General features: G+C 45.3%; 1 protein-coding gene across 1 annotated transcript in view; it reads left to right on the top strand.

Annotated features, from left to right (window-relative positions):
• The window catches only part of ABCA4 (ATP binding cassette subfamily A member 4), a 154,472-nt gene that overhangs the window by 64,993 nt on the left and 62,201 nt on the right, over window positions 1–27,278 (top strand). Inside the window, exons 14-17 of the mRNA XM_069967712.1 lie at window positions 9,807–9,983; window positions 11,639–11,861; window positions 14,515–14,736; window positions 26,085–26,289. Of these exons, the coding sequence (XP_069823813.1) occupies window positions 9,807–9,983; window positions 11,639–11,861; window positions 14,515–14,736; window positions 26,085–26,289 (827 nt within the window). The remainder of the gene's footprint in view (window positions 1–9,806; window positions 9,984–11,638; window positions 11,862–14,514; window positions 14,737–26,084; window positions 26,290–27,278) is intronic.

The raw sequence follows: 27,278 nt of genomic DNA, 5'->3' as shown, positions 1-27,278 counted from the left end.
TATACACTGTGCTCTAGTATATCCTGGAGTTACATGTATACACTGTGCTGTACTATATCCTGGAGTTACATGTATACACTGTGCTCTAGTATATCCTGGAGTTACATGTATACACTGTGCTGTATTATATCCTGTAGTTACATGTATACACTGTGCTGTACTATATCCTGGAGTTACATGTATACACTGTGCTGTACTAAATCCTGTAGTTACATGTATACACTGTGCTCTAGTATATCCTGGAGTTACATGTATACACTGTGCTCTAGTATATCCTGGAGTTACATGTATACACTGTGCTCAAGTATATCCTGGAGTTACATGTATACACTGTGCTGTATTATATCCTGGAGTTACATGTATACACCTTGCTCTACTATATCCTGGAGTTACATGTATACACTGTGCTGTATTATATCCTGTAGTTACATGTATACACTGTGCTCTAGTATATCCTGTAGTTACATGTATACACTGTGCTCTAGTATATCCTGGAGTTACATGTATACACTGTGCTCTAGTATATCCTGTAATTACATGTATACACCTTGCTCTAGTATATCCTGTAGTTACATGTATACACTGTGCTGTATTATATCCTGTAGTTACATGTATACACTGTGCTCTAGTATATCCTGGAGTTACATGTATACACTGTGCTGTATTATATCCTGTAGTTACATGTATACACCTTGCTCTAGTATATCCTGGAGTTACATGTATACACTGTGCTCTAGTATATCCTGGAGTTACATGTATACACTGTGCTCTAGTATATCCTGGAGTTACATGTATACACTGTGCTCAAGTATATCCTGGAGTTACATGTATACACTGTGCTCTAGTATATTCTGGAGTTACATGTATACACTGTGCTCTAGTATATCCTGGAGTTACATGTATACACTGTGCTCTGGTATATCCTGGAGTTACATGTATACACTGTGCTGTATTATATCCTGTAGTTACATGTATACACCTTGCTCTAGTATATCCTGGAGTTACATGTATACACTGTGCTGTATTATATCCTGTAGTTACATGTATACACCTTGCTCTAGTATATCCTGGAGTTACATGTATACACTGTGCTCTAGTATATCCTGGAGTTACATGTATACACTGTGCTGTATTATATCCTGTAGTTACATGTATACACCTTGCTCTAGTATATCCTGTAGTTACATGTATACACTGTGCTCTAGTATATCCTGGAGTTACATGTATACACTGTGCTGTATTATATCCTGTAGTTACATGTATACACCTTGCTCTAGTATATCCTGTAGTTACATGTATACACTGTGCTCTAGTATATCCTGTAGTTACATGTATACACTGTGCTCTAGTATATCCTGTAGTTACATGTATACACTGTGCTCTAGTATATCCTGGAGTTACATGTATACACCTTGCTCTAGTATATCCTGTAGTTACATGTATACACTGTGCTCTAGTATATCCTGTAGTTACATGTATACACTGTGCTCTAGTATATCCTGTAGTTACATGTATACACTGTGCTCTAGTATATCCTGGAGTTACATGTATACACCTTGCTCTAGTATATCCTGGAGTTACATGTATACACTGTGCTCTAGTATATCCTGGAGTTACATGTATACACCTTGCTCTAGTATATCCTGGAGTTACATGTATACACTGTGCTGTATTATATCCTGTAGTTACATGTATACACCTTGCTCTAGTATATCCTGGAGTTACATGTGTACACTGTGCTGTATTATATCCTGTAGTTACATGTATACACCTTGCTCTAGTATATCCTGGAGTTACATGTATACACCTTGCTCTAGTATATCCTGGAGTTACATGTATACACCTTGCTCTAGTATATACTGGAGTTACATGTATACACTGTGCTGTACTATATCCTGTAGTTACATGTATACACCTTGCTCTAGTATATCCTGTAGTTACATGTATACACTGTGCTGTATTATATCCTGTAGTTACATGTATACACCTTGCTCTAGTATATCCTGTAGCTACATGTATACACTGTGCTCTAGTATATCCTGTAGTTACATGTATACACCTTGCTCTAGTATATCCTGGAGTTACATGTATACACTGTGCTGTATTATATCCTGTAGTTACATGTATACACTGTGCTCTAGTATATCCTGGAGTTACATGTATACACTGTGCTCTAGTATATCCTGGAGTTACATGTATACACTGTGCTGTACTATATCCTGGAGTTACATGTATACACTGTGCTCTAGTATATCCTGGAGTTACATGTATACACTGTGCTGTACTATATCCTGTAGTTACATGTATACACTGTGCTCTAGTATATCCTGTAGTTACATGTATACACCTTGCTCTAGTATATCCTGTAGTTACATGTATACACCTTGCTCTAGTATATCCTGTAGTTACATGTATACACTGTGCTGTATTATATCCTGTAGTTACATGTATACACCTTGCTCTAGTATATCCTGGAGTTACATGTATACACTGTGCTGTATTATATCCTGTAGTTACATGTATACACTGTGCTCTAGTATATCCTGGAGTTACATGTATACACCTTGCTCTAGTATATCCTGGAGTTACATGTATACACTGTGCTGTATTATATCCTGGAGTTACATGTATACACCTTGCTCTAGTATATCCTGTAGTTACATGTATACACTGTGCTGTACTATATCCTGGAGTTACATGTATACACTGTGCTCTAGTATATCCTGGAGTTACATGTATACACTGTGCTGTATTATATCCTGTAGTTACATGTATACACTGTGCTCTAGTATATCCTGGAGTTACATGTATACACTGTGCTCTAGTATATCCTGGAGTTACATGTATACACTGTGCTGTATTATATCCTGTAGTTACATGTATACACTGTGCTGTATTATATCCTGGAGTTACATGTATACACTGTGCTCTAGTATATCCTGGAGTTACATGTATACACTGTGCTGTATTATATCCTGTAGTTACATGTATACACTGTGCTCTAGTATATCCTGGAGTTACATGTATACACCTTGCTCTAGTATATCCTGGAGTTACATGTATACACTGTGCTGTATTATATCCTGTAGTTACATGTATACACCTTGCTCTAGTATATCCTGTAGTTACATGTATACACTGTGCTGTATTATATCCTGTAGTTACATGTATACACTGTGCTCTAGTATATCCTGTAATTACATGTATACACCTTGCTCTAGTATATCCTGGAGTTACATGTATACACTTTGCTCTAGTATATCCTGTAATTACATGTATACACCTTGCTCTAGTATATCCTATAGTTACATGTATACACTGTGCTCTAGTATATCCTGTAGTTACATGTATACACTGTGCTCTAGTATATCCTGGAGTTACATGTATACACTGTGCTCTAGTATATCCTGGAGTTACATGTATACACTGTGCTCTAGTATATCCTGGAGTTACATGTATACACTGTGCTGTATTATATCCTGTAGTTACATGTATACACCTTGCTCTAGTATATCCTGTAGTTACATGTATACATCTTGCTCTAGTATATCCTGTAGTTACATGTATACACTGTGCTGTATTATATCCTGTAGTTACATGTATACACCTTGCTTTAGTATATCCTGGAGTTACATGTATACACCTTGCTTTAGTATATCCTGGAGTTACATGTATACACCTTGCTTTAGTATATCCTGGAGTTACATGTATACACTGTGCTGTATTATATCCTGGAGTTACATGTATACACTGTGCTCTAGTATATCCTGTAGTTACATGTATACACCTTGCTCTAGTATATCCTGGAGTTACATGTATACACTGTGCTCTAGTATATCCTATAGTTACATGTATACACTGTGCTGTATTATATCCTGGAGTTACATGTATACACTGTGCTCTAGTATATCCTGGAGTTACATGTATACACTGTGCTGTATTATATCCTGTAGTTACATGTATACACCTTGCTTTAGTATATCCTGGAGTTACATGTATACACTGTGCTCTAGTATATCCTGGAGTTACATGTATACACTGTGCTGTACTATATCCTGGAGTTACATGTATACACTTTGCTCTAGTATATCCTGGAGTTACATGTATACACTGTGCTGTATTATATCCTGTAGTTACATGTATACACTGTGCTCTAGTATATCCTGTAGCTACATGTATACACTGTGCTCTAGTATATCCTGTAGTTACATGTATACACCTTGCTCTAGTATATCCTGTAGTTACATGTATACACTGTGCTGTATTATATCCTGTAGTTACATGTATACACTGTGCTCTAGTATATCCTGGAGTTACATGTATACACTGTGCTGTATTATATCCTGGAGTTACATGTATACACTGTGCTCTAGTATATCCTGTAATTACATGTATACACCTTGCTCTAGTATATCCTGGAGTTACATGTATACACTGTGCTCTAGTATATCCTGGAGTTACATGTATACACCTTGCTCTAGTATATCCTTTAGTTACATGTATACACTGTGCTGTATTATATCCTGTAGTTACATGTATACACTGTGCTCTAGTATATCCTGGAGTTACATGTATACACCTTGCTCTAGTATATCCTGGAGTTACATGTATACACTGTGCTCTAGTATATCCTGGAGTTACATGTATACACCTTGCTCTAGTATATCCTGGAGTTACATGTATACACTTTTGGTTATTTTGCAGTGTTATTTGGTATTTTTGTGGGTTTCCTGCCCCGCTGGTGCCAGTAGCCGCATTCTGGAGGTAGATTAGATCCTCTTTGGGACGTGTGGTTCCTAGGTAACAGGATTACGGCCCCCGCACATTCAGTTGGGTGGTCGCTCTCAGGTTCAGCTTTGCAGGTTAATGAGATCAGAGACAAACAGAAGTGAAATCCTCTTACTTGACCCGGTGACCTCCGGTGCTCTTGACCCCGGCAGGTTGGGGCGGCCTCTGATAATAAGGCCGTTCCCTCGTGGTTCTGCTCCCGGTGTTACTGCCGCCGCTTGGAGCATTATAGAAACAAACCAAGGACTTGGAGTAAATAATCATGGCACGCGTCCTCATCATGAGAACATTGGGGAAAACGGGAAACGGTGCAAAAAGTCCAAAAGACGTGGAAGTAAAGCAACTAATATCATCAAATACCCTCAGATAGGGGGAGGTTTCCGGCAACGTCCACAGCAACCAATCACATTACAGATGTCATTTTTTAAAAAAAGGCCTCTGAAAAGTGAATTCTGGAATCTAATTGGTTGCTACGTGCACTGGAATCTTAATGGTTGCTATGTGCACTGGAATCTTAATGGTTGCTATGTGCACTGGAATCTTATTGGTTGCCATGGGCACAGGAATCTGATTGGTTGGTATGTGCACTGGAATATGGTTGGTTGCTATGTGCACCAGAATCTCATTGGTTGCTATGGGCTTTGTAATCTTTATATTTGCTATGGACACTGTAATCTTATTGGTTGCTATGGGTACTGTAATCTGATTGGTTGCTATGGGTACTGGAATTTGATTAGTTGCTATGGACACTGTAATCTGATTGGTTGCTATGGGTACTGTAATCTGGTTGCTATGGGTACTATTATCTGATTGGTTGCCATGGGCACTGGAATTTGTTTAGTTGCTGTGGACACTGGGATCTAATTGGTTGCTATGTGCACTGTAATCTGATTGGTTGCTATGTGCTCTGTAATCTGATTGGTTGCAATGGGTACTGTAATTTGATTGGTGGTTATGGGTACTGTTATCTAATTGGTTGCTATGTGCATTGGAATTTGATTGGTTGCTATGGGCTTTGTAATCTTAATATTTGCTATGGACACTGTAATGTGATTGGTTGCTATGGATACTGTAATCTGGTTGCTATGAGTACTGTAATCTGATTGGTTGCTATGGGTACTATTATCTGATTGGTTGCCATGGGCACTGGAATTTGATTAGTTGCTATGGACACTGGGACCTGATTGGTTGCTATGTGCACTGTAATCCGATTGGTTTCAATGGGTATTGTAATTTGATTGGTGGCTATGGGTACTGTTGTCTAATTGGTTGCTATGTGCATTGAAATTTGATTGGTTGCTATGGGCTTTGTAATCTTAATATTTGTTATGGACACTGTAATCTGATTGCTATGGGTACTGTAATCTGGTTGCCATGGGCACTGGAATTTGATTAGTTGCTATGGACATGGGAATCTGGTTGCTATGTGCACTGTAATCTGATTGGTTGCTATGGGTACTGTAATCTGATTGGTTGCTATGGGTACTGTAAATTGATTGATTGCTATGGGTACTGTAATCTGATTAGTTGCCACGGGCACTGGAATTTGATTAGTTGCTATGGACATGGGAATCTGGTTGCTATGTGCACTGTAATCTGATTAGTTGCTATGGGTACTGTAATCTGATTGGTTGCTATGGGTACTTTAAATTGATTGGTTGCTATGGGTACTGTAATCTGATTGGTTGCTATGGGTACTGTTATCTGGTTGGTTGCCATGGGCACTGGAATTTGATTAGTTGCTATGGATACTGGAATCTTATTGGTTGCTATGTGCACTGTAATCTGATTGGTTGCCATGGGCAATTGCTCCTCTGCACCAGGTCTGATCTATATTTCTATACGTTTGGGAGGTTCCCTCCATGTTTCCTCCATATGTCGGTGTTATAGCGGTTGTATTCTCTGACGGCATCTCCAGGGTATGTCCATTAGAAGTGGTTATAATTCATTGGCTGCATTGGGAAATATATATATGTATACCATGCAGTATATTTTTTGAGACTTCATCGTCAATAATCTAAACTTTCCTATACAGTAAAAAAATAAAAAAGTTATGCTGGCCCATTATACCCTAACGGAGGCCAATCTGGGCCCACAGAGCTGTCACCGGGCCCCTGCCGAATGGGGTCACCTGAATGTGGTGAGAAGGTAGAAGCTGTCCCAGCTCCCATAGCAACCAGTCACAGCTCCTTGGTCGTTTAATCGTTGTCTGCTATTACACAAAACCAATATCGTTTAAATCCAAATGATCTAACGATTTTTCGAATGATCGTCCTGTGTAATATGGCCCTAAAAATTCTGTGTCGCTCCTCTACGGGTACTTGGAAAAGCTGGATCCAGTCCTGGAAAACAGAGAAGTTCCCCAGGACTGGATCCAGCTTTTCCAGGCTCCTGAGCGGAGAGACATCCGGCTAATAAGCGGACCTCCGAGTCTAGTGAAGCGCTTTGCTAGTACTGTACATTCACTCATCTCTAATGTTAATATGAAAAAAACCTATATATTACAATACTACATCTAATAATACACAATAAATACACGAAGTACAATGCATAATATGATACATCCAAAATATCATACAAAACTACATATAATACCATATCTCTAATAATAATATCATCATCATCATCATCATCATCATCATCATCATCATCATCATCAATGTTCAATAGAAAACTTAGTATAATAAAGCAGTCAGTGCAGGTATAAGAATGGAGCATATGTGGGAAGGTCTCCCAGCCAGAGGAGCAGGGAAGATAATACTCCGGCCGACCCCCATGAACGTCCTATAGAAAGAATCAGCAGATGTTCCAGTATGTGCTAAAACTTCAAGCTGTTATTGGATCATCACATAAAAAACACAGTATTGTATCATTACACCTATTAGAGCTGGCAGAACTGCTAGAACGTTCTCTATAATATAACAGTAAGGCCGGGTGCACACTGCGCTTTTCTGTCCTTTAACACATCTAATGATAAAAACCAGATGCAGTCGTCTCACATCCGTCAGGATACGTTTTCCAATGACTTAACAGATCTCCCCCTCCCACACACACACACTCACTTTTTAGCGTACACATAAACATGGCTGACCACGTTTTTCTTACATTAAGGCTATGTTCACACTACGTATAAGACCGGCCGTTCCGTGACCCCAGCCAGGTCACGTAATGGCCGGTCTCTGGCCGGATCATCTCGGCCGGGTGATCTTTCCGGTCGCAGAGCTCTGATGCAGGCGCATCAGCATGCGCCTGCATCAGAGCTTCCCATAGCCCACAGTGAAGCAAGTGGCCGGAGCCGCTCGCTTCACTGTGTGATCTGACAGGTCTTTCTGCGGCCAGAATTCACTGAATTCCAGCGCAGAAAACTGACCTATCAGTCTTTACCGACGCCGCATGGGACCCCGGCCGGAGCGCATACGATGTGTGTACGCTCCGGCCGGGATCCCATTGAAGATAAGCTATGTTCGACAGCGCAAAACTACGGACGTAGTTTTACGTAGTGTGAACATAGCCTAAAAGTAAACATTTAAAAATGGAGCCTTTAAACAGACATCAGATACGCAGTGTGAAGCGAGCCTGATACAATGTCATGTATAATAATAATAATAGTAACAACAACAATCATAATAACACTAATAATAACAACAACAATAATAATAATAATAGTAACAACACATAATAATAATAATAATAATAATAATAATAATAATAATAGCAACACATAATAATAATAATAGTAACACATAATAATAATAATAATAATAGTAACAACACATAATAATAATAATAATAATAATAATAGTAACAACAACATATAATAGCAATAATAATAGTAACACTAATAATAATAATAATAATAATAATAGTAACAACAACAACAACACATAATAGCAATAATATTAACATTCATAGTAACAACAACAATAATATTAGTAATAATAACAATAAAAGTAACAACAATAATAATAGTGATAACAGGCTGTTTCGGCGTCCGGTGCGTCCCGGTAGCTTCTCATACACGTGTCGGAGGAGTAGACGATAATTCTATGTTTTCTTGACAGACTTTTAAACTTGGCCATTTTTCTTGAGTCCATAAATTCCCATTAGTCCCCGATTACATTCCCTGCGTGTCAGGAGACGGATGAGACTAACACGAAGCCCTCACCTGTCTCCTGATATATACAATATATAACACCGCCTGCTGGAGCTGCACTAATCCACTGTCATTCTGCACAACATTTATTTTTATATTTTACATATTTCTGTGTTATTTTATGTGTATTGTAATATTATATATGTATTATTATATGTAGTATTGTAGTATCATGTAGCATTGCATTATTATATATGTAGTGTAATATAATGTAGTATTGTATTATTATGTATATAGCATTGTATTATAATGTAGTATTGTATTATTATGTATGCAGCATTGTATTATATTGTAGTATTGTATTATTATGTATATAGTATTGTATTATATTGTAGTATTGTATTGTATTATAATGTAGTATTGTATTATTATGTATATAGCATTGTATTATAATGTATTGTATTATATATACTGTATAGTATTGTAATATAATGCAGTATTGTAATATTATGTATATGGTATTGTATTATATGTAGCATTGTATTATAATGTAGTATTGTATTGTATTATAATGTAGTATTGTATTATTATGTATATAGTATTGTATTATAATGTAGTATTGTATTGTATTATTATGTATATAGTATTGTATTATAATGTAGTATTGTATTGTATTATAATGTAGTATTGTATTGTATTATAATGTAGTATTGTATTATTATGTATATAGTATTGTATTATAATGTAGTATTGTATTGTATTATTATGTATATAGTATTGTATTATAATGTAGTATTGTATTGTATTATAATGTAGTATTGTATTATTATGTATGCAGCATTGTATTATATTGTAGTATTGTATTATCTGTCATGTTTTATGTAGTTGTAGACTTGATGTAACGTTAGATCTTTCTGTGCTGTAGATACTGGGACCCCGGGCCGAGGGCTGACCCCGTGGAGGACTTCAGATATATCTGGGGAGGCTTCGCTTACCTTCAGGACATTATTGATCATGGAATTATAAAGACGCAGACAAACAACGACTTACCGACAGGATTATACATCCAGCAGATGCCGTACCCCTGCTTCATAGATGATGTGTGAGTGACAATGACCAAAGACGCCTCAATGACAGACTCAGCATGGACAGATTATTACGTCTGCACTTTGACCTTGACTCTACATGAAATGTTCCCGCTCAAGTTCTAAAAATCTACAAATCCCCCCCCCTTTAATTACCACTAGATTACATTAGAGTATCATAGTGGAGTGTTACTATATGGTTCTTTTAAATGAACAGGTGTCAGAGATTTGTAATTTATTTGTATAAAAATCTCCAGTCTCCCAGTACTTATCAGCTGCTGTATGTCCTGCGGGAAGTGGTGTATTCTCTCCAGTCTGACACAGTGCTCTCTGCTGCCACCTCTGTCCATGTCAGGAACTGTCCAGAGCAGGAGAGGTTTTCTATGGGGATTTGCTGCTGCTCTGGGCAGTTCCTGACATGGACAGAGGTGGCAGCAGAGAGCACTGTGTCAGACTGGAGAGAATACACCACTTCCTGCAGGACATACAGCAGCTGATAAGTACTGGAAGACTGGAGATTTTTTTTTAATAGAAGTGAATTACAAATCTCTGGCACTTTCTGGTACCAGTTGATCTGAAAGAAACATTTTTTTGGTGAACAACCCCTTTAAGAAAAGCTGAACCCTGAGTAATTCTCTAGAGGCTCTTACTACTGCTTTATTATGACTTTGTGTGATGTGGAGTCCAGCACTGGGCGGTCAGCATAGGTGCATGGGGCGGAATACGCAAAGATGGCCAACACAATGCCGGACAAACCAAACTCACTCCAAGCCCCCCCCCCCCCCCCCAGTAACAGGTCACCTCCACCCTCCCACCCCCTGTGACCGGTCCTAGGACTGTTATTACACATGCTGGTGAATTATAGTTTTCTCTATAACATCTAAGAGAAAAATCTATAATATTAGATATATACTGTATATATCCTTCTATATTATATACATCCCTCTGTCGGTTCTATACTAATTCTATATATATATATATATATATATATATATATATATATATATATATATATACTCTATGGGGGAGATTTATCAGACATGGTGTACAGTGACACTGGCTCAGTCGCCCCCGGCAACCAATCAGATTCCACCTTTCATTTTCCAAAGAGTCTGTGAGGAATGAGAGGAGGAACCTGATTGGTTGCCGGGGGCGACTGAGCCAGTCTCACTATACACCATGTTTGATAAATCTCCCCCTATATCTCCCTATATAATATAATATACATCCCTCTCTTCTATAATATTATATACCATATATACTGTATATCTCCCTCTATAATATATACTGTATATACTGTATATCTCCCTCTATAATATATACACTATATACTGTATATCTCCCTCTATAATATTATATACCGTATATACTGTATATCTCCCTCTATATTATTTACCGTATATACTGTATATCTCCCTCTATAATATTATATACCATATATACTGTATATCTCCCTCTATAATATATACTGTATATACTGTATATCTCCCTCTATATTATTTACCGTATATACTGTATATCTCCCTCTATAATATTATTTACCGTATATACTGTATATCTCCCTCTATAATATAATATATACATCCCTCTATCTGTTCTATACTATTATAATATACTGTGTATCTCCCGATATAATATACTATATATCTCCCTCTCTCCGTTCTCTTTGCAGGTTTATGATCACCCTGAATCGCTGTTTCCCCATCTTCATGGTGCTGTCCTGGATTTATTCCATCTCGATGCTGGTGAAGGACATTGTCCTGGAGAAGGAGCTGCGGCTGAAGGAGACCATGAAGAACCTGGGGGTCAGCAATGAGGTCATCTGGTTCACGTGGTTCATAGACAGCTTCAGTGTGATGACCCTCAGCACCTTCCTCCTCACCGTAGTCATCGTGGTGAGTCCTGCTCTGTGTCTCTCATAGTCAGGAGGTGGCACAGGGTATTGTTATAGCGCCACCTGCTGGGGAAGCCGAGGGAAGGGACTGATGGCAGAGCCGAGTCCAGGACGTGAGGGCCGCACTGATCTGCAGATCCTCTGTATATCACATCTATCTACTCCATGGGGGACATCTATTAAGTCCAGTGGTTTTTGCGCCGACAGTCCGCAGATGTATGAGGAGGGGCGTGTCATATGTATGAGGAGGGGCGTGTCAGATGTATGAGGAGGGGCGTGTCAGATGTATGAGGAGGGGCGTGTCAGATGTATGAGGAGGGGCGTGTCAGATGTATGAGGAGGGGCGTGTCAGATGTATGAGGAGGGGCGTGTCAGATGTATGAGGAGGGGCGTGTCAGATGTATGAGGAGGGGCGTGTCAGATGTATGAGGAGGGGCGTGTCAGATGTATGAGGAGGGGCGTGTCAGATGTATGAGGAGGGGCGTGTCAGATGTATAAGGAGGGGCGTGTCAGATGTATGAGGAGGGGCGTGACCTAGAGTCTGCGCCCCATGTACGCGGTGTACTGGCCCTATGGTCATGTATGTGGTGTACCGGCCCTATGGTCATGTATGTGGTGTACCGGCCCTATGGTCATGTATGCGGTGTACCGGCCCTATGGTCATGTATGTGGTGTACCGGCCCTATGGTCATGTATGTGGTGTACCGGCCCTATGGTCATGTATGCGGTGTACTGGCCCTATGGTCATGTATGTGGTGTACCGGCCCTATGGTCATGTATGCGGTGTACTGGCCCTATGGTCATGTATGTGGTGTACCGGCCCTATGGTCATGTATGTGGTGTACCGGCCCTATGGTCATGTATGTGGTGTACCGGCCCTATGGTCATGTGTGCGGTGTACCGGCCCTGTGGTCATGTGTATGCCGGGATTATATGTTTTGCAACGGAAACAAGCGCTGTGGTAATTGTCGGTCATTACTCGGGATTATCACCGGTTTGCACGGCCGGCTACCTGCGCTTTACATTCTTTTCGTGCTTTATCTGTCCTGTCAGATCTGAGAAGTGGGACGGGTGATGGGAAGCGAGCGCGGTGTGTGCTGGAATGTAGAGAGCAGATTCCACCGCTGAAATTCTCAGAAAATGTAAAGCGGATAGATGAATGTGTATAGTGTACAGGTCAGCCACACAGAACACCGAGGAAAAGAAGAAGATTCTATTGCAACACACAATATGTATATATATTGTACATACACACGCACATACAACATGTATATATACTGTACATGCACTTACATACTGTACATATACACACACAACATGTATATATACTGTACATACACACACTGTACATACTGTACATATACACACACAACATGTATATATACTGTACATACACACACTGTACATACACAATGTACATGTATACTGTACATACACATACTGGATATACACACACACTGTACATACACATATACTGTACATACACACACTGTACATACATACACACTGTACATACACACATATACTGTACATACACACACTGTACATACACATATACTGTACATACACACACTGTACATACACATATACTGTACATACACACACACTACATACATACACACTGTACATACACATATACTGTACATACACACACTGTACATACACATATACTGTACATACACACACACACACACTGTACTTACATACATACATGGTATACATACTGTACATACACACACTGTACATACACACACTGTATATATACACACACACACTGTACATACATAGTATACATACTGTACTGTATGTACATAATGTACATACACACATACTGTACATACATAAACACACTGTACCTACACACATACTGTAGATACACACACTGTAGATACACACACTGTAGATACACACACATACTGTACATACATAGTATATATGCACACATACTGTACACACACATAAATGTATACATACTGTACATAGTATACATACACACATACTGTACATACACACACACACTACATACATAAACACACATACTGTACATACACACACATACTGTACATACACACACAACATGTATACCTACTACACACATACACACACACACACACACACACACACACACACACACATATATACATAGTATACATACACACACACACACACACATATATATACATAGTATACATACACACATACTGTACACACACACATACAACATGTATACATACTGTACATAGTATACATACACACATACATACACACACACACACACAGTACACAGTGGCATTGCTGGGTGCAGCCACTGTTAATCTGCTATGTGTGGGCACTTTCCAAATACTTTTATTCCTGGGTTGTCTACTATTTCTTGTACCACCTGGAAATCTATGACTAAACTGACAACTGGGCGGTACCATTCTCCCTGTCAGTAAGTCTGTCCCCTATAGGTCCCCATACACTTTATGCTAATGTGGCCATCTGTCAGCAGTGATTGGACATCGTCAGACTGTGTAAGACACACCCCTTTGACAAGGAATGTAACACCCAGTTGTCCATTTATACAGGACCAGTAAATCTGGCCCATCACATCACTGATCGGACGGAAGTATCAGAGACGTCTCCTGCTGATGGTTTCCCTTTTCTGCTTGCAGGGTGGCGGAGTCCTTTACTACAGCAATCCCATCATCCTCTTCCTCTTCCTGATGGCGTTTACACTCTCCACCATTATGCAGGGCTTCCTTATGAGCGTATTCTTCTCCAAAGCCAACCTGGCAGCCGCCTGCAGCGGGGTCATCTACTTCACCCTCTACCTGCCGCACATCCTCTGCTTCGCCTGGCAGGACCGCATGACGTTCAGACTGAAGACCATGGCGGTATGTCACCTGCAGCTGCTCACCAAGCACAGTCACTGACAGCCGCTGATAGAGCAGTCACCGGGCAGCCCCTCATAGGGCGCAGTCACCGGGCAGCCCCTCATAGGGCACAGTCACCGGGCAGCCCCCCATAGGGCACAGTCACCGGGCAGCCCCTCATAGGGCACAGTCACCGGGAAGCCCCTCATAGGGCACAGTCACCGGGAAGCCCCTCATAGGGCACAGTCACCGGGCAGCCCCTCATAGGGCACAGTCATCGGGCAGCCCCTCATAGGGCACAGTCACCGGGCAGCCCCTCATAGGGCACAGTCACCGGGCAGCCCCTCATAGGGCACAGTCACCGGGCAGCCCCTCATAGGGCACAGTCACCGGGCAGCATCTCATAGAGCACAGTCACTGGACAGCAGCCCCTCATAGGGCACAGTCACCGGGCAGCCCCTCATAGGGCACAGTCACCGGGCAGCAGCAGCATATACAGCATAGTCACCGGGCAGCTGCTCACAGAGCACAGTCAATGACAGCCGCTCATAGAGCAAAGTTGCAGTGTCCCACCACAGGTGTTGCTATTAGTTACACCCCTCGTAAAAGCCTGCACTTTTTGGGTGTAAATGGTGATGTAGCAGTGCCAAAGTTTCACCACAAGATGTCGCTATTGCAAGTGTGTGTATTCGGTTGTATTCAGTTATCGCACAGCTGTAGTACTGAAGGGGTTATTGTTTGTTTATATGTCACATGGATCTGTAGACCAATGAGAGTACTCTCTTCTTCTATCATTTCTCTTTTTATTTCTCACTTATGCACTCTTCACCCACTCACAGCACACCTTACAGGGGCTGTAGATAGGAAGTCACATGGGTAGAGGAAGTGTAGACTCTGTAGAGGAAGGACGCAAGCCAGAACGGTGCCTCAGGGGTCCAGTTGGGCCCTGGCCCTTGCCCAGTCCTCAGTCTCAGTGTGCAGTCTAGAAACAGACCTAGGCACACACAACCTACAGTTTCTTCTCAAGTAACTCCACTCAACACTATGCAGTGTTAAACCCTTCACTAGAGAGGACAAGTCAGAGATCATCTCAACCTACGCCGTGGACAAGGAGAGTCACAGTGCAGGACAGTATACACAAAGAAAGTAAAGGAACTGATCTGGATAGAGCAAAGTTGCTAGAAGCCTATGAACTCTATCTTGCAGCATGGGTGTGGACAGGGAACCCTCAGCATTCCACTCATTCCAGGTAACAAGGTCTGGGGCTTGTGTCACCCACTAGGACGGGTCCCCCGACACTGGTGGGCAATAGGTGGTGCAAAGACCAAAGAGTCAAAACACAGGCATAAGTATTCTCTCTCTTCTAAAGTATTCTTCTATTTCTACCTCCGACATCCCGACAGAGCACAGTACTACTTGGGTTGGGACTCTCACAACATCCTCCTCTCTACTCTTCTGATTCTTCTTTGTATCTCTTAGCACGCAACTCAGTCAGTATGACTGTACCACTCTCTATACTCTCACTACACATCTGGATCCTAAACTATCAAGTGTCTTATCAAGTATAAAGTACTCTGTCACTGCACATAAGTATCTTCAGAGTAAACCAGATTCTATTTATAGTAAAGAGACTCTGTGATTCCTCGCCATGCACCAACACAGCACACACACTCCTTGGGTCATCTCCCCTTTCTTTGGGTGGCAGTGCCAATAGTCCGGGTGGGTCACTACTACACTCCGGAACACCGTGATAAGTACCCAAGGGACCCTGCAACAGCCCGGCAGGACACTGTCCACCAGGTATAGCCGGACCTTTAAATAATACCTGTGTGCCCAACCGCCACTGGCATCACGACATAACATCACTGGGCCCGGCTATATCTCGGCCAACCACCATAGGACGGGCAGCAGCATCTCATAGAGCACAGTCACCGGGCAGCAGCATCTCATAGAGCACAGTCACCGGGCAGCAGCATCTCATAGAGCACAGTCACCGGGCAGCAGCATCTCATAGAGCACAGTCACCGGGCAGCATCTCATAGAGCACAGTCACTGGGCAGCAGCATCTCATAGAGCACAGTGTTCGGGCAGCAGCATCTCATAGAGCACAGTGTTCGGACTGCAGCATCTCATAGAGCACAGTGTTCGGGCAGCAGCATCTCATAGAGCACAGTGTTCGGGCAGCAGCATCTCATAGAGCACAGGGTTCGGGCAGCAGCATCTCATAGAGCACAGGGTTCGGGCAGCAGCATCTCATAGAGCACAGTGTTTGGGCAGCAGCATCTCATAGAGCACAGTATTCGGGCGCCAGGATCTCATAGAGCACTGTGTTCGGGCAGCAGCATCTCATAGAGCACAGTGTTCGGGAAGCATCTCCTCATAGAGCACAGTCACCGGGCAGCAGACCCTCATAGAGCACAGTCACCGGGCAGCAGACCCTCATAGAGCACAGTCACCGGGCAGCAGACCCTCATAGAGCACAGTCACCGGGCAGCATCTCATAGAGCACAGTGTTCGGGCAGCAGCATCTCATAGAGCACAGTGTTCGGACAGCAGCATCTCATAGAGCACAGTGTTCGGGCAGCAGCATCTCATAGAGCACAGGGTTCGGGCAGCATCATCTCATAGAGCACAGTGTTCGGGCAGCAGCATCTCATAGAGCACAGGGTTCGGGCAGCAGCATCTCATAGAGCACAGTGTTTGGGCAGCATCTCATAGAGCACAGTGTTCGGGCAACAGCATCTCATAGAGCACAGTGTTCGGGCAGCTGCGATGCCCTGGCCCCTGGGGGCCACTTCCGCAGTGCTGGTGTTATGAGCGGGCAATGACCGGGGCAGCTGCAGGGGTTATACTTGTCACGGTATAGGCCTGAGGGCGGCACAGCTGTAGGGCCGGTCTGTGGAATCTGCGGGTGATGATGGGCATGCGATTCTTCGCTGCACTTAGTCAGGGCACCAGTTAGTGGACACCAATGCCAGGGTTCAGTAACAGCGGTTTTATTATAGATGAGGTAACTAGTAGCAACAGTTCTGTCCGGATGCAACCGGGTATATAGCAGGCTTTGACAAATAAAGCAGGAGTGATGCTGCATAGGCTGTGAGAATATGTGCCGGATGATGGGAGTAGGAGTATGAGAGAAATAGCGTTGCTGGGTGGATTAGCTTGAGAGTAATACTTCGTGTGAATCCTTGTAGCGATGAGGAGAGATAATGGAATGACACCCAGATGAGAGAGAAGACTCCGGACACTTGAGCAGGCAGATACAGCCGAAGACTTGAACACAGCAGAGCACCTGATCCACACTTCTAGTGGTGAAGTGGGAGCTGCAGAGAAGAAGCCCAACACCTCTGAGGCAGGAGAGGGACGACACACATCCTCCTTGCTTGGGAGCAGGGGGAAGATCACTTGTTAGGAGGAAGTGGGAGGTCACATGGTTGCTCCTGGCCAGAGCTAGTCGGCCATTGGAGGAACCATGGTTACAGGTCACGTGATCAACAGCCTTGCATACCACTGTACAATGCAATAATACACAGGAATACATGAGAATACACATTAGAATGCACATTACCAGAGAATACTAGGGGAAAACCAGCAGCAGTTGCAGTGCAAACACTTACCAGAACAGGCATGGACACAGCAAGAGAAATGGCCATAATAGGAGTAGTAGTCTGCATGTTCTGGGACACTGCATACCTCCCTAGCAAGTTTGAGCCGACCTCGGCGAATCTAGAAGGCAGCAAACATGAATAGACTGGACAATCAAACAACAGGAATGAATGATGAGAGTGAGTGTGATGAGGTGTGTGTTTCCCACGCCCAAGGCACAGGTGAGAAGAGAGAGAGGATGAGAAACCCTAGTGGCAGGACTTCACCTAGGGGTGCCTAACGTACTCTGGCGACCAGGTAGCTAGTGCGTGAACCATCTGACGTGTAAGCCAGGACAACTTAACTGCTGGCGGGTGACCCTCCATATTCCAGCCAGTTAGACAGTAGGTTTTCTGTTAAATGTGTTACCCTACTGGAGGAGAACGTGAAGACCTGTGTACTATCTTGGCGTGTCTGAGTAGTGTCTTGGATACCTGGAAGAGAAAAGAACAAAATAATAAAAGCAAACATACATGGGGAGCTCCCTTTCATACCACTCAATCACACACAAGCACTCCACAGGCCAAACACACGAAAAGATATCCAAGGTGCGATATGTATGGACCAGTGTGAAGGTTAGGTATGACTATGTGTGATAACTACTGTGTTGGGACAAGACAGAGGCGAACAAATACTGGAAACAAAAAGGAAAGGAAACACAACAGACAACAAATACTGCGAGGTCTTGAGGAGAACTAACTCACATGAATCTGAATGAAACCTGAGAGAAATCTGAATGAAAATCTGAGAAAAATCTGCATACGAACTGGCTCAACCAAATCTTTCCAGCTATAGATATAATAATAATACACAATAATGAGACTGGATGAGAAAATACACTCCTACAAAAACTGGACTTTCTCTAAAGTATATATGAACTGACTTCTCTTACTCAGAGGAGGAGCTATCTGACTCAGACACTGGAAAATATACTGTTTTACAAAAGAGGCGCTCTACTCTGAGGCAATCTATGTAACCTTGTGTTTACTCAGAGGAGGAAATACAAAGACTTTGATAACACTGGAATACAATAGTACAATAAGTGCAATAATGAAATAAGTGCAATAATACCCAGTGTGGAACACACAATCACAGGAAAGTGCATTAGGAAGGAATGGGTTAAGTGTCTCTGTTAGGTAGAGTCTCTTTTAGGCAATTAGAACATCGTCCATGTAAAAGGCTCTGGGACAGGCACTAGAGAACCTTTTGTTATGGTAAGTGTCCATCAGCTCATGGCTGGTTAGTACAGGGAACTTAGTCAGGAGGACCAGGCACGAACCTTGAACGTTGCAGGAACTGGAACAAAACAGTTAGACAACAAAATCAGTTTAAGGGCTCTGGTCTCTGTAGCGGAGTGGAGGAATTCCTCGGGTAGAGCGCTCAGACCGTCTCAGCGGAGGATCCTCTTCAACAGTGATTGGTGCAGGTACAGGTGGAAGATCACCCCCAGCGTCTGGTTGTAGAGATGGAGTTGTTGGAGGCACAATTGGAAGTGGAGGGGCCACTGGAATGGGTACAGGGACCGCTGGATAGCCTATGGCCATGAGGAACGGTTCAACTTGGAACATTTCTTCCAGAGAGAGAGGTTTAGCTGGAGCTGCTGGGGGAACCGGAGGCGTGGATGCAGGTACCAGACACGGTGCTGTAAGGCCCTGTAGGTCCTCCTTAGTGCAACGTTTTATCCTATTCCGGTGCACCGTCTGTGGGGCTAGCCCAAGCTTTTTGACTTCATACACATCAGTCTCTGGGTAAGGGATAGAAGAGATGACATAGGGCTCAGGCTCCCAAAGGCTTTCAAGTTTGTGAGAGCGATGATATTTCTTTAGCCAAACTTTATCTCCCACTTGTAGTGGTGTGGCATTCGCCCTTTGGTTGTAGGCATCCTCTTGGCGCTGCTGAGCCTCCCCCATCCTCCGGTCAACAATTTCACGGGTATCTTGGATTCTCCTCTGATGCTCCCGAACCCAGTCAGTTTCAGGTAGGGGGTTGAAGGTGTCAGGAGCTTGGACTCCAAGAGCACGGTCCTGAGGAAGTTGGCCTTGGCGGCCGAACATCAGGTAGAACGGGGAGTAGCCAGTGGAACAATGAGTGGTATTGTTATAGATCTCCACCAGTTCATCCAACAAGTGGGGCCACTCTACTCTCTTCGTCACTGAAGCCGTTCGGAGCATGTTGATAAAGACCTGGTTAACTTTTTCACACAGACCATTCCCTTGAGGGTGATAGGCCGTGGTACGGAGCTTCTTACATTCGTGGTAGGCACACAGCTCCTCGAAAAGTTGCGACTCAAAGGCCGGACCCCGGTCCGTCAGCAGAAACTCTGGGCACCCATAGTGCTTTACATACTCCTTGTAAAAAGTAAGGGCGGTGGTCTTGGCGGTCAAGTCTCTGACAGGTACCACGACTACCCACTTGGAGTAATGGTCGAACCATGGTGAGGGCGTAGGTACACCCGCATCTTGTAGGGGCCAGCTTCACATGGTCCAGGGCGACTAGCTGATTCGGCCGGTGGGAGGTGATTGGATGCAAAGGGGCCCTGACTTCTCTTCCCCCAGCTTTGGAGATATTACAGGCAGGGCACTCAGCACACCAGTTCTCGATGTCAGCCCTCATCCCGATCCAGTAGAACCGCTGTCGGATAGTGGCCTCCGTCTTGTGTACCCCGAAATGACCGGACCGGTCATGGTAGGCATCTAGCACCATCTTAGCGTCTCGTCGGGGAATGAGGATCTGGTGGCACCTCTCCCCAGAGACCGGGTCAAGAGAGTTCCGCAGGATCAGTCCCTTCTGTAGGAAGAGCCTCTTTCTTTGCCTCCAGAGTCGCCTTAGCTCGACATCAGGATAGGGCCTCTTTATCCGCATGGGGACCCGACCAGTAGAGAGGTAGTCATAGATCTCCCCCAGGACACGGGACTCTTCCTGGATGGTCTGCCACCTGGCCAAGTCTTGCGGGGCCCTAGGTGGAGGCGAAGGCGTTTCAGGCCTAGCTGCATCAATAGCACTCTGGGTAGCGAACCTTTGATAGAAGGGAGGCATTTCTACATCTTCCCAATCACTGTCCTCTGGGGCCTCTTCGCCCTTGGGTAGTCGGGACAGGAGGTCTGCATTGACGTTAGCCTTGCCACTGCGGTACTTAATTTCAAACTGGAAATTGGCCAGTCGAGAAGCCCACCGCTGTTCCAGGGCGCCCAGCCGAGCAGTGTTGAGATGCGCCAACGGGTTGTTATCCATATAGATGGTAACAGGGGTGGCAGCCAGGTAGTCCTTGAACTTTTCGGTGACAGCCCACACTAGGGCTAGTAACTCCAACTTGAAGGAGCTATAATTGTTGTCGTTCTTTTCAGCGCCCCGAAGACTCCGGCTGGCATAAGCTACAACTCTCTCTTGGCCATCTTGAACCTGGGACAGCACAGCTCCCAGGCCTTGGAAGCTGGCGTCCGTGTAGAGCCGGAAAGGAAGGTTATAGTCCGGGTAGGCCAGGATAGGAGGCGTGGTCAACAGACGTTTCAGGGTTTGAAAGGCAACCTCCTGCCGTTCGGACCACTCGACGGGGAGTCGTCGGTTGTAGCTTTCTCGAGGGCAACCCCGGAGTAACTCATTGAGGGGCTCGGCCACTTGGGCAAAGTGGGGAATGAAGCGGCGGTAATAGCCGGCAAATCCCAGAAAGCTTCTCACCTCCTTGACGGTCTTAGGGGTATCCCAGTGTTCCACAGCCGAGATCTTCTCTGGATCGGGTCGTATCCCCTCAGCACTTACAACATGCCCCAGATAGTTCACTTGGGGTTTGAGAAGGTGGCACTTGGAAGGCTTGATTTTCAGGCCGTGATCGATTAGGACCTGGAACACTTCAGCCAGATGATGGACGTGATCTTCGTAGGTACGTGAATAGACAATCACATCATCTAGGTATAGCAGGACACTCTGAAAGTTGAGATGGCCGAGACACCTTTCCATCAACCGCTGGAAGGTAGTGGGGGCGTTGCACAGACCGAAGGGCATGCTGGTGAATTCAAAGAGCCCCATGGGGGTGGTGAAGGCCGTCTTCTCACGGTCTTCGGGTGCCATGGGCACCTGCCAGAACCCACTGGTGAGGTCCAAGGTGGAGAAGTAGGCGGCTGACCCCAAAGCAGCAATAGACTCTTCGATCCGGGGCAAAGGATAGGCATCCTTGTGGGTGATTGTGTTTATCTTCCTATAATCCACGCAGAACCGGATGTTACCGTCTTTCTTTTTCACGAGGACAATAGGGGCAGCCCACGGACTCTGACTTTCTTGGATAACGTTAGAGTCTTTCATCTCCTTGAGCAGTTTCTTGACCTACTGATAGCTGGCAGGAGGGATTGGCCGATGTTTCTCTTTGATAGGCAAATGGTCCCCAGTGTTGATCCGATGCTGGACCAGATTGGTCTTCCCGAAATCGAGGGAGTGTTTGCTGAAGGCCTCGTGATACCTTTTGGCCACCTTGAGGATGCCGTGGAGGTATTCAAGTGGGGTATTGGCATCGCCAATATGGAGTTCGTCCCACCAAGGGGCGAGAGCCCTGTTTGAGTCCCTTTGAGTGCCACGGATGGATCTCTGATAGGCGATGGTTTCCTCACAGACGATGTCCTCAGGATCGAGTTGGTATAGCATGGCCACGGTGGTGAACTTGGGTAGGTCAGCTGGGGAGTCTCCAAGGTTCACCAGACGGACAGGGACCTGACCATTGGAGACGGTCACCAGGCTTCTAGCGGCCCTGACAAGAGGTTGCACCTCAATTTCAATAGCATCCAGAAGGGCCACATAGTCAGCATTGTTGAGGCCCGGACGGACCCTGCACCAGATGAGGAACTCACTGTTAGCTGGGATGGTGATCGGACGAGCATCTCTAGTGCGGACTCGGCAGATTTCTCCTCGAGGATTGGCAAACTTCCGCTGAGTGGTGAGCACTTTAATGGTCTTCTGGACGGCTTGCCTGTACTGAGGAGAAGCACAAGACATAGAGGCATTCAAGGCATCCAACACTTCAGTGAATACATGACGGATAATATTCATGCCTAATACCACGGTCCCACTATCTTCCTGAGCCTCAGTAACAATGATACCCTGACGTGCTAGCTCTCGCTTCCCTATGCAGACAGTGGGTTCCCAGTAACCTAGTTGCACAATAGGACGACCATTACTAGCAATAAGTTTCAGACGGTATTTCTCAACCGGACCTAGGGTTCTCAGATCCCAATGTTCTTCAAACACATGCCTCGGGATAGTGGTAACCTGGGAACCTGTATCTACCAGAGCCTCCAGGGGGACTCCGTCCACCCAGAGAGTCACATGCGGGCATTGTGAGAGGAACCTTGAGAACCACTGTGCTTCCTGCGGGCCTGGATCTCGACCTCCTGGGTGTTGGCCCTCGGACCCAGGGGTAGCCCGTTTAACTGATAGCATTGGGAGCGGTAGTGTCGATGTCGCCTACAGTGGCGGCAATAGGGGCGCTCAGGGGATCTAAGTCTCTGTGGAGGAGGCCGATCGGGAACTGCATACTCAGGGCAGGGGTCCTGTGGTGGTGGAGGTGTTGGATAGGCCCCTTGTAGCCCCCTTAGGGCTTGGCAGAGGGAGTCAACCACTTGCGTAAGGAGAGCAGGGATCGCTGGTGAGCTAGCCGGGATAGACTGTTGGGCATCTTGTATAGCTGAAACCGGCGGAACCATAGTGGGCACTGGAGGTGAGGGTATAGGTCCCACCGGGTCCGGGGAATCTGAACCCGGAGTACGGCCGACACAGGGATTGTCAATGCCAACCACCCTTAGAGCCAGAGTCTTGAAGTCCAGGAAAGGCATTGTAGGGTTTTGGGCAGCCAGCATACGCAGTTGGCTCTGGATGAGTCTAGAGTCCACCCCCTCTATGAAGCGGTCAGTGATCATACTCTCCACGGCCGAGGGGTCTATGGTATCAACCTGTCTCAGGGCCCGGTAGGCAGATTGGAGTGCTAGTGCATAGTCTCTGAGGGTCTCACCTGGCCTTTGTCGTCGGTCATAAAACTTAAGGCGGACCTCCGTGGGAGACTGTACCTCAAATTCTTTACTCAGCCGGGCCAGGATCTGTTGTACATTAGCTTTCTCCGTAGCTGGCCAGGATCGCACCTTCTCTGCAGCGGGACCCTCAAGTTGTCCTATCAGCAACTGCACCTGCTGAGTGGGAGAGAGTGAGACAAGTTCAAGGGTGCGGGAAATTTTTTCCTTGAAAGCAGCCAACGTGTGGGGTTCCCCTTTATAGCTGGGGAGATTGTTGGGCCCAATGAAGAACGGAACCGCTGTGGTAGCCATAGCAACGGGAGCCGTGGGTGACGCCCGGGCCATCGGCGGACTGCCGGACCCGTCAGAGTCACTGTGATGGCCGGTGGACATGATGAGGGGTTCCGATGTAAGGCGCCTGGAAGGGAGCAGAGACGAGGAGAACTCGCGGGAACAGCAGGCACCGATAGGCAGGGTGTCCGGGGCCGGGGAGGGATAGGCCGGAAGTCAGCACCAACACTTCCGGCGGTCCGGGCACAATCTTCTTCCCTCCTGCAACAGAGGCTTGGGTACTGCAGGGCCGGGGCGGAGCTTGAGCGGCCGCCGCGCGGCAATAGCAGAGTCTCTGAGGATGATGAGTGGTAGAAAATATGAACACCGCGGGGTGAACGTGATCCTGTTCGTGACGCCAAAAATGCGATGCCCTGGCCCCTGGGGGCTACTTCCGCAGTGCTGGTGTTATGAGCGGGCAATGACCGGGGCAGCTGCAGGGGTTATACTTGTCACGGTATAGGCCTGAGGGCAGCACAGCTGTAGGGCCGGTCTGTGGAATCTGCGGGTGATGATGGGCATGCGATTCTTTGCTGCACTTAGTCAGGGCACCAGTTAGTGGACACCAATGCCAGGGTTCAGTAACAGCGGTTTTATTATAGATGAGGTAACTAGTAGCAACAGTTCTGTCCGGATGCAATCGGGTATATAGCAGGCTTTGACAAATAAGGCAGGAGTGGTGCTGCATAGGCTGTGAGAATACGTGCCGGATGATGGGAGTAGGAGTATGAGAGAAATAGCGTTGCTGGGTGGATTAGCTTGAGAGTAATACTTGCTGTGAATCCTTGTAGCGATGAGGGGAGATAACGGAATGACACCCAGATGAGAGAGAAGAATCCGGACACTTGAGCAGGCAGATACAGCCGAAGACTTGAATATAGCAGAGCACCTGATCCACACTTCTAGTGGTGAAGTGGGAGCTGCAGAGAAGAAGCCCAACTCCTCTGAGGCAGGAGAGGGACGACACACATCCTCCTTGCTTGGAAGCAGGGGGAAGACTCACTTGTTAGGAGGAAGTGGGAGGTCACATGGTTGCTCCTGGCCAGAGCTAGTCGGCCATTGGAGGAACCATGGTTACAGGTCACGTGATCAACAGCCTTGCATACCACTGTACACTGTAATAATACACAGGAATACATGAGAATACACATGAAAATGCACATTACCAGAGAATACTAGGGGAAAACCAGCAGCAGTTGCAGTGCAAACACTTACCAGAACAGGCATGGACACAGCAAGAGAAATGGCCATAATAGGAGTAGTAGTCTGCATGTTCTGGGACACTGCACAGCAGCATCTCATAGAGCACAGTGTTCGGGCAGCAGCATCTCATAGAGCACAGTGTTCGGGCAGCAGCCCCTCATAGTCACATTGTCCTCTGATCTTGTGTCTCTTCTGTTGCAGAGTTTGCTGTCTCCTGTGGCTTTCGGCTTTGGGACAGAATATTTATCCCGATACGAGGAGCAAGGCCTCGGCTTACAGTTCGGCAATATCCGGAAGAGTCCGGTTGAGGGAGATGAATACAGCTTCTTGTTCTCTATAGTCATGATGCTTTTTGATGCTTTTGTGTATTGGATCCTTGCGTGGTACATAGACCATGTGTTTCCAGGTATGCTTCTCATTCTGCAGGGGGGACTATAAGACGCCATTTACATGGTGCACTGATGAAGGACACACGGTATGCCAGCCCATGTATCATGCCATGTATCATGTATCAAGGGAATGCACAAGGGAATGCACAAGGGAATGCACAAGGGAATGCACAAGTGCCATGGCCTGTTCTTTGCCTAACATTGATGGTCTATCCCGAGCAAAGCTGCACCTGTGTAAGTGTGAGGCTTTAAGGCCGTATTACGCTATGAGCGCTCGTTTGCTCCTCATTTCCCGCTCACTGCTGCCACTATTTTACATGGTGAGTCCGCGGGGGGGTGGGGGGGGGGTGATGGCTGATCGTCTGGGCAGCCCATAAGATATAGCGGGGGTCTTTTTCCGACGCTCCAATTCCGCGGAGTGGCGGCAGCAGATCGCTGCTATATAAGTCGTTTGTCTCTCAACACGTTGAAAGACAAACGACCTCAACGATCAGCCGACATGAACGATGTCGGGTGATCGTTGCCTCCTATTCCACAGGACGATTATCAGTTCCGTTGAATAGGGCCTTTACACTATACATTATACAGCGGAGGGCAGGGAGCCGGCCCTGGGGGTTGATGCATCTCCTTATGTGGAGTCATTACATTGCTCAGTAAATTTGTCTACTCGGAGATTCTCTGAAACTGATGACTCCGGAGATGCGTCTAGCGGGAACATCTATCACCCGGCAGTCACATCTATCACCCGGCAGTCACTTCTATCACCCGTCAGTAACAACTATCAACCGGCAGTAACATCTATCACCCGGCAGTCACATCTATCACCCGGCAGTAACAACTATCACCCGGCAGTCACATCTATCACCCGGCAGTAACATCTATCACCCGGCAGTAACATCTATCACCCGGCAGTAACAACTATCACCCGGCAGTCACAGCTATCACCCGGCAGTAACAACTATCACCCGGCAGTCACATCTATCACCCGGCAGTCACATCTATCACC

Source organism: Dendropsophus ebraccatus, chromosome 4, assembly GCF_027789765.1.
Source record: "Dendropsophus ebraccatus isolate aDenEbr1 chromosome 4, aDenEbr1.pat, whole genome shotgun sequence".
Lineage (NCBI taxonomy): Eukaryota > Metazoa > Chordata > Amphibia > Anura > Hylidae > Dendropsophus > Dendropsophus ebraccatus.
Note: the sequence above shows the minus strand (reverse complement) of the source record. Positions and strands in the feature narration are given on the sequence as shown.